The sequence below is a fragment of the Mobula birostris genome, chromosome 9, assembly GCF_030028105.1.
Source record: "Mobula birostris isolate sMobBir1 chromosome 9, sMobBir1.hap1, whole genome shotgun sequence".
NCBI lineage: Eukaryota > Metazoa > Chordata > Chondrichthyes > Myliobatiformes > Myliobatidae > Mobula > Mobula birostris.
Window position 1 is genome coordinate 27,280,212 of NC_092378.1, and position 8,793 is coordinate 27,289,004.

General features: G+C 37.7%; 1 protein-coding gene across 3 annotated transcripts in view; it reads right to left on the reverse strand.

Annotated features, from left to right (window-relative positions):
* bcl2l13 (BCL2 like 13) overlaps positions 1–8,739 on the reverse strand; it is a 54,785-nt gene extending 46,046 nt beyond the window's left edge. The window contains exons 1-5 of one of the 3 annotated variants that reach the window (XM_072267663.1): positions 7,995–8,059; positions 7,748–7,893; positions 7,000–7,104; positions 5,290–5,446; positions 3,913–3,982 (exon numbers count right to left, since the gene is read on the reverse strand). In XM_072267663.1, the coding sequence (XP_072123764.1) occupies positions 3,913–3,982; positions 5,290–5,446; positions 7,000–7,104; positions 7,748–7,847 (432 nt within the window). In that variant the 5' untranslated portion in view covers positions 7,848–7,893; positions 7,995–8,059. Of the gene's footprint in view, positions 1–3,912; positions 3,983–5,289; positions 5,447–6,999; positions 7,105–7,747; positions 7,894–7,994; positions 8,060–8,640 lie in introns of those variants that run through there. The other 2 variants (XM_072267661.1, XM_072267662.1) reach the window with 2 other exon arrangements.
* Positions 8,740–8,793: the final 54 nt, after the last annotated feature.

Genomic DNA, 8,793 nt, shown 5'->3' on the forward strand with positions numbered 1-8,793 from the left:
GCATGTGATGTATAACAGCTTCGCAGAGAACAGTCAAGTCCTTAAGATGATATTGCACTTGTAATGCATTTTCATAACTTTTCAAAAGATCCTTAATTGATGGTATTAAACCTTTTTGTTCACATTTATACTTCTTTTGATTCTATCCGCTATAGATTTAGTTTCTCTTTTGCCAGCTCCGACTTCAGGTCCACAGTCGTCACTTTCACACTTCACTCAGGTTACATTCTCCTTACTGCACATATCGCAATTACCTGTTTGCCCACAGCACATTCGCAAAATGTCCTGGTGATATTCCGTTCAATAACCATAGGTAACAAACAGTCGGCAACTGGAAGAATATTTTGGCACTCCAATAAAAAATTCAAAAGAACCCTCAGGAAAACACCATACAATCAAGCACCATTCAAAACTGTGTCCAAACCACAAATGCACAATGCAAATCAACAGACAATCCTACCGCAAGCTGCTCCAGTTTCACCCATGGGTCGGAGGCAATCCTTTGCTGCAGATTGGTGCTCGTTTGGAACAAGATTTTTTGTTGACAAAATGTAGCAGTTACTTGGAAACAAACCAAAACTGAATACAGGATTTGACACTGTATGACACGTTTCCAAATAACTGAGTTCCAAGTTGAAAAAAAGTACGTTTGATCGTTTATTATGAAACCAGCAATCGTACAGTGCTAAAAACTAAATTAGCAACTTACAAAATAAGAGTAATTAGCTATCAAATTAACAATGAAGATCATAAATAAGTGTAATAAGCGGTCAACAAAAATAATCATTCCCTGGCTGCCTCCACACTAAACTAAGAAAGCATGAATACACAACTATACTCATTTCCTTCTACCAGGCTCCAACCCATGTGACAAATTGCCCATAATAAATGAGCAATACAAAATATAATACAGACAATGGATACGTGGCCCCTACAAGACTGATGCTCTTTGGAAAACTAACTGTGCATTCACTAGGTTTGTGGACGAGGACAGAAAAGGAAGATTTTTTTTGGCCACGAGTTTTTTTTTGTTACACTTTTAGACTTACATTTTCAAACCAAGTTATTTGCATTTTTAAGTTTAAGCGGTACCATTCCTAATACTCTTTTTCTTCACTTAACCAAGGCTGTTTTTCTGGCTTGCTGGTAGTAGTGAAGAAAGGGCAATTCCAGTGTTATAGTAGAATGCAATCTACTGCTTCTAATACCCCATTTAACACAACTGTACCTCACAAAGAGCAAAGCATGTGAAGGCGTAACCAGGAAACCACAAGGACACTCTAGTAAAGCCATGGATGGTGCATCTTCAACAAGGAGTTTGGTTATTATGAGTTCAAGTTGACTTTTCCTTCAAGCTGATTATTTCTACATCAAGTACATGCCCAGTCTAGCAGACAGATCCTTCATAATTTAGCAAGTATTTGCATTTCTAAGATAACTACATTATCTTGGGCACTCTAAATTCTCCACTCAGAGTAAGCACAGTAGTGACACATCCAGAAGAGCAGCTGCCCCACTGCTCTAGTGAACTTGGGTTCAATTCTGACCGCTGAACGAACTCCACCAAGTAGTCTCCCTGTGACCTGAAGGGTCACCTCCAGATGCTCTGATTTCCTCTCACATCCCAAAGGTGTGTGGTGGGTTAACTGGCTTCTGCAAATTGCCTCTAGTGCATAGGGAAAATGGCAGATTCTGTGAGAACTGATGAGAATGTGGAGAAAATAAAATGGGATGTGAGGTTAGTGCAAATGAGTGCTTAATGGTTGGCTTGTACTCAGTAGGTTCCAGACTCTGATTTTGAGTCCATTCTGTACTTTTGATATTCTCTGTGCTTCTTTCAAGAACAGTTTAACATGGAGGGCACTGGCTCATCAACCAAGGCTGAATAGTAATTGTAGGAAAACTATTTGCTCATGTCATGACTTAGTGATGAGTCAATGTTGGACATATCTAAAGCCATTTCTTTTCACTGATGTGTTACTATACTGCAACAATCTGCTACTGCGCCAAAAGTGATCACTGGTTTTATTCTAATGGCTGTTTTGATACAACCAAGTAGCTTTCCATACTATTTCAACAGGCGGTGAAGAGTCGGGCATGTTGTGTAGGACTAAATTCTCATATAATTAACTTTGACAATCAGCAAAACACGAGAATCTTAGGCTTTCAATAGCAAAGTAATTGAGAAAATTGTAATATAATCAGTGAATCCGCAAGCATCAATTAATAACCTTTATTTTTTCCCAGGTTTATGAACTCAGATGTATCAACTTTCAGTCCAAGTTAATCATTTACTCATCAAGTAAGTAGAAATGGGGTCTCTTCTCTTTACTGATTGTAACCAAATTTTTGACATTCAATGCACAAAAGGGCAGGAATTCTTTTGTCAATGGGAAACATCAAAACCACACCGTATTTTATTAATTTCCCTCCACATAAAAGTCAAAGTTTTCAAGCCTCCAGCATTAATTTCCGCCAAACCTTCTGTTTGGCTTCAACTAAACCTACGCAACTAGTCTACATCATATATATAGATGGATAAAGAAACTGGGCCAACAGTCACATGGTAAAATTCTATTACATACACTTAAAACTCTAAAATGCAACAGTTTAGTGAATCCCATGGTTATGAAGTATATCAGTATGAAATCTAGTTGTGCAAGTTAAGCATTCTTATTATTTTGTCTTAATCTTATTCAATAGCTTCTGAACAATTTAGTTTTTATTTTAAGTAAAAAAAGACTTGACAATGGGTTCATATTCAAACTCATTGTTAAGGAAAGTATAGCACTGGCCTACTCAGTCATCAATAACAAAAATTCAAAATCAAAGTACAAAGTAGATTTATTGTCAAAATATGTATTCACTAAACAACCCTGAGGTTTGTCTCCTTACGGGCAGCCACAAAACAAGAAACCCAAAAGAACCCATAAAGAAAATGACAAACAGCCAACGTATATAGAGAGAAAACAAATCGTGCAAACAATAAAAGTAATCAAGTAGCATTTAGAACGAACGCGAGTACCCAGACACGAAACCTGGTGCAGCTGGAGCAGGCCCGAAGCCCCAGTTCAGCACACAGCAGAGCAAATGTGGTGGAGCCCGCAGACATGAACCCCAGAGCAGGCTCACATCCTTCGCCTCTGCTCCCGACAGCTGGCCTTTTCAATCCATCAAGCCCAGCGTTTAACGTGTCCGGCCGTTGGGTCGTTCCTCGCTCTAGGACCCGGGGCCTTGTTGCTCCATTATGCTCTGGGCCTAAACCCTGTTGCCACGTTCTGGCCTGTATCTGACCTTCCCAAATCAGCCTGGCGTTAAAGATCGATCAAACCTCGCTCCCGATTTCCTCCCCTGACTGTCCTCCACTTTGCACGCCCTGAATCTGTCACAAACATGTCTCGACCTCACTCTGCGGATCTTGAATATGCCTCCACCTTGCTCCAACTCCTCCTCGCACCGGCAAACTTCGACTCTGCCTCGCCTCCACCCGCCTTTTCATCGTTCGCGGTAATAGTTTACCATAATCTATTTGATTATTTATACAGAAAAAGTATTATTAAAGTATTTGGCAGTATTTCTTGCTTTGCGAACCACCAACATGTTTTTACCTGCCTACAGCAGCACTATTTTAAGTCACTGGAAACCAGAAAATTAGCAACTGAGTAGGCCATAACTGTAATAAAGAATTGTATTAAATACAAAATTATCTAGAATATCTATTTCAACATCCTCCTTGAAATTGCACAGAGCAGTTGCATAAAGCAGTTATTTCCCTCTGCTCTAATTGTGCATTCATTAAAGTGGCTCTCTTTGCTTTTGGTCATGTTGCTTTGCAGTCTTGATAGCAATATTAAAAAAAAGTTCCATTATTACTTTGACTGGAATGCTCCAAAATGATAATTTACTTTTTACCTTATTCCATCCACTGGTGTGGCTGGTAAGTTGATTTAACTGTTCTTTGTACAGCTCATACTCCAGGGGTCTGAAAAATTAGACCAAGAAAAAAAAAAATTCACCCTTAAGTTGTTTGAGATACTTCTTTGCATGACTAAAACATGTAAAGATATTCCTTGACATCTGTTAGAAAATCCAAAAGGCACAAATGCTATATGTAATTCTGTATGACATTGACAATAGTACAATAAGACAACTTAAAAATATTGTATTATTCACAGCAACTGGAGTTGCCACCCAAGTACAGCCTAAGATGGAGGTGGTTTCAGAATGACTATATCAGAAACGAGTTTTTCAAATTGAGCCCAACCCCATGTTGCTAAGCAACTTGCTCAAACTATATTATTTGTTAAACAATACATTAATACTAATGTAGAAATTATACTGATAGTCCACAATCCAACTATTCAGAAATCCCAGTGGACAATCAGCTGGCTCATGTGGTCTCCAGTTCCTATGCCTCTGACCTCTATTTTGCTCAGTTTCCCTCCCTTTGAAACATGTTTGGTTCCACTTCCCAAAACTCCCTGAAACTAGCTAAGTTCACTGGAGGAATAATACATGTACTACTGTTTACCATGTTTAAAAAGAATTAAAATAAAGTTAAAATATTTTAAAATAAAATAGATTCTTGGAAAAAAAAAGTAATCATTGGATTTGGGGATGGTGCATAATAAAAGTATTGAGTTAGAAAGAAACTACAACCCAACTGAGGCATCATCCGTGAAGATGGCAGAGTTTGTCATTGAAACGTCGATTATAATTGATATCCGTACCCAGCTGGAAGCCTGGGAAGAATTTATTTGTCATATACACCAGGAAAGCACTCGATCAATTACATTTTAAATACTGTCGGTATGCTGGCCCCTCAATATAAAAATATATATATTTTTGCAACATCGCATTGAATAGCATAAAATTAACTTGTAACCAGTGATCTGCCCAGTTCCATATTAACAGGGAACATATTGAATTAACAAGGAAATTTTAAAGTGTGTTTTTTTTCCCCCACTACAAGTGAAGAGCTCAGAAGTGCAGGTTTCACACCTACAGCAGGCTCCTTTACAGGATAAGCAGAATGATGGATACCCAGACCACATCAAGTCAGGTCTCCAGACACGACAGATTCAGACTGCGAAAGGCTGCTGAGGGAAGGGCAAATGAACACAACTCCCATTCACACATCTTTAATTCACCATACATTAAAAGTGCAGCTCTGTTTGCAGCAGAGATAGAAATGGAAACCAAAAAGGTACCAGTCACTGCAAATAGTGTTTCTCTGTGATTTCCCTTTAGTGAAAATTTCAAATGCTTTTTTAAAAAAAAGTAACTCACTTGACAAGAATATTTTGCAGCACCTCCTGCACCTGCACAATAAGCTCCCGAAATACTCTCTGTCCAAGGTGTGCCAGGCAATCTTCTATTGAGCTTTCTGGATTTGCTGGGCTAAATACTGGAGAAGTGTGGCACTCGAATCCTGTAGTAGCAAAGGCTAAAAGAAACAAGGGAGAAGAAAAAAAACATTAAGAGCTTAGACTTATAGAATAGGAAATCAGACAGAACGTAACCCAGTAGAAATTATGTCAAAAATGTCATACTAAATTTATTACAAAACCACTACATTGCTACATACATATTTGTTCAAATTTTTACACCCAATGATCATGAATAGGCAAAGTGCAACATTCAATTGACTTTTGATATTTGACAGAACAAACACTTTGATCCAGTCTGTGTTGCAAATTAAATATGACCCTTAGTTACATGAATTAAAATCCAAGGAGAATTTTTTGACTACCAATAGAATCACTTGGCTCTAAACCGTCAAATAAAAACATGGACGTCTATTGTACCATCCTTTTTCTTTTTAAAAGGAAAAAAAAAGTACTCCAAAACAAAAAGTTGTGCACTCTTCAGTGAAGAAACAATTTACAACTCTTTTAAGAATAAACAGAAGGAAACAAGTCAAAAACTTGCCATGGATTGAGCAAAATCTTCCAATACTTAAGATTATATTCATAAATAACTGCACAATGAAAACAACAAGTTCACAGTTGGTTCATACCAAGCTACAAGTATGACAAAGACCAATCCACAGAAGTGTCTCTCACTTCTTCTACCCATTTCTTTCATCAATAAAGACAAACTAAGCATTAGCAGATCTTGGCATACGATATCCCGTAAAACTCAAGGCAATTACCTCATACAAAAGTTGTAAAAATAATTTCAAAAATAAATACTGAATAACTTTTCCAGAAAGTTATATGGCAAACAACTGAATCTATTCAAAATAAATACAATAACTAGGACAAAACACTTCACCCAACCAGTCAGATATCAGACTCAGTTCAAAAAATTTACTTTTTTTTAAAATTAAAGTAGATTTTCTCTATAACATACTCTGCTGAAACTGATTGGGATTTTTCTGTGCTTGCATTTCCTCTTAATTCAAAAAACAATTGTGAGAAATTTATTTATGCTCCATCACCAGATAACAGTACAAAACACACAACACGCTCTAGCATCCTTGCTTTGGTAGCAAAGCAAAGATGCAATCTAGCTTTGCATACTCAGTAAGGGTCTATAGCATAAATTGATCAGGTGGCGGGGTGGAAAACCTCTCTACCAGAAAGAGGTGTAATGTGCTCCTTCCCTGATAGCCTACAGGTCACCCTCAGGCAAGGTATAGCCCATTCTTAGCCCCTCTCTCCCAGGATCAGGATCAGGGTCACAGGAAGCCATGGCAGTATGAGCGGCTGGTGCACATTACAAGTCCTGGTTATATGATCACTGACGCCAGGCAGACAATCTCTGAAGAGTATTGAAAATGGCTGGGGTCACGTCTTGTAAAGACACTGCCCAGAAGGCGGCAAAGGCAAACCACTTCCGTGGAAGAATTTACCAAGAACAATCATGGCAAGACCATGATCACCCACATGATATGACACGGCACATAGTGATGATAAATATAAATTGCATGAAAAAGCACAATGAATTTAAGAAGTGAAACTATCCAAAAGCAACACAAACTGATGTTTAACGAACCTTTATTGATCTCATCATGCAGCAGTTTAAGTTCTTCTTCTACTTCCATCTTAATTTTCTCAGCTGCAGCAGGCTCCAACGGAACATGCTCCCCTGATTGTGTCCCTGTAGAATCAGTTAGTAGCACATCATCTGCTGTGTACTTACATAACATTTATCTATGGACAGGAAAAACTTGTCTGTCCTATTAAAACTCACCCCTCCTATAGTATAACAAATTAAATTAGAAGGTGCATTAAAGCCTAACAAAAGTGACCGGATTTTTCTACCCTTCACCTAGTTATTCTTTATTCAGCAATTAGATTAAGCCAGTTAAAAATCTTTCAGCCGCACTCTGCATTTCTGGAGCAATGCATTTTATACTGATAAGGTATGACAACATTGCCATGATTCATTACAAACCATGCAGAAAGTTAATAGACAGGCAATGCATGACTGCAAACATGCAAGGTGTTTAGCTTCCAAAACTACTTTAAAATTATCAGCAGTAAATAAGATTATCTCAAGGCTATCTTTTCCAAACTGTCAACTTTGCCCTTAAAGCACAATAAAGAAATAAAACATGGATTCTTTAATAGTCAATCTCCAATGCAAAACAATATCGTGCAAAATAATTGATTATAAAACACCTCAGCCACGTACAGCAAGTACACATTTTAAATAGTTAGCTATTAACTCATACAAATGCTTAAGCCATTTAATTGTTATACTCTATGAAATGTATTCTTAATCACATCACTAAGTTTACCTGTCAATAATTGAGTATTTTCTTGTGCAGCTAGTCCTAAATAACTAAGGACAACATATCGCGTCTCATAATGAAAACCTTCTGGAAGGGATGTAGCCATTTTCACTTCACTCTTTTTGTGATCAACTATATTAAACACACACAAGCTAGGATAAGAAAGGAACATTAAAAAGTTGTTAGAAAAATATACACAAACAAACATTTTACAAACTGATATTTATTTAATGAAAGTTACTTATATTCTTACCTTTCCCCCCCCAAGTGAATAAAATCGCTGTTTAATTTTTTAAGGTAATATCTTAACCTACAAGCTTGGGAACACTACTTGAAAGTTCTAGCTATTAACAGTGCAAGTAAGTTTGAACACCGACTTTTTAAACTTGTAAATTTAAGACAAGCGCCAACATATTTCGACAAAAAGAAAACAGCAGATGACAACAAAGTCAGTGTGTCCTTTGTTCAACGACCCTATGTGGTGCAGTTCCAATGTCTGACAGCAATAGGGAAAAAAGGTCAAAAGCAACGCGACGGCTGTCTGTTCGTGCACTAATAGGTTGAAGTTATTGCAAACTTCTTACAATAACTACACAATTGCACCACAGATCCGATATTAAACCTCGAAATACATTATTGGGTCACAAATTCAGTTTTAAAATTAAATATCCGGTTTTTAAACTAACTTGTGACATTAAAACTGTCCCAAACACAAATGAGACATTAGGAAACCATGCAAAATAGCAGTACACCATTTAAACTCATTGCATAAATGGTGCCCCATCCATAATGATGCAAAAAAAATTGAACGCAGCCTCCCTTTCTACTTTAACTAACTTACAACATGCGCTTTACTTTCTTTAACAATTAGAAGAAACGCGTTAGGAGAGTAGACTTACTACGCACGGGAACGAGACAACCTGGTATAATTGCAGCCACTGGGCGCAGAGCCTTATTTAGATACGCGCCATCTTTAGGGGGCAAAGAAGCTGCCTGACTCCACCCCATTCTGCAACACAAGGGGGCAATACGTCAAACGACAGTGCCTTAAT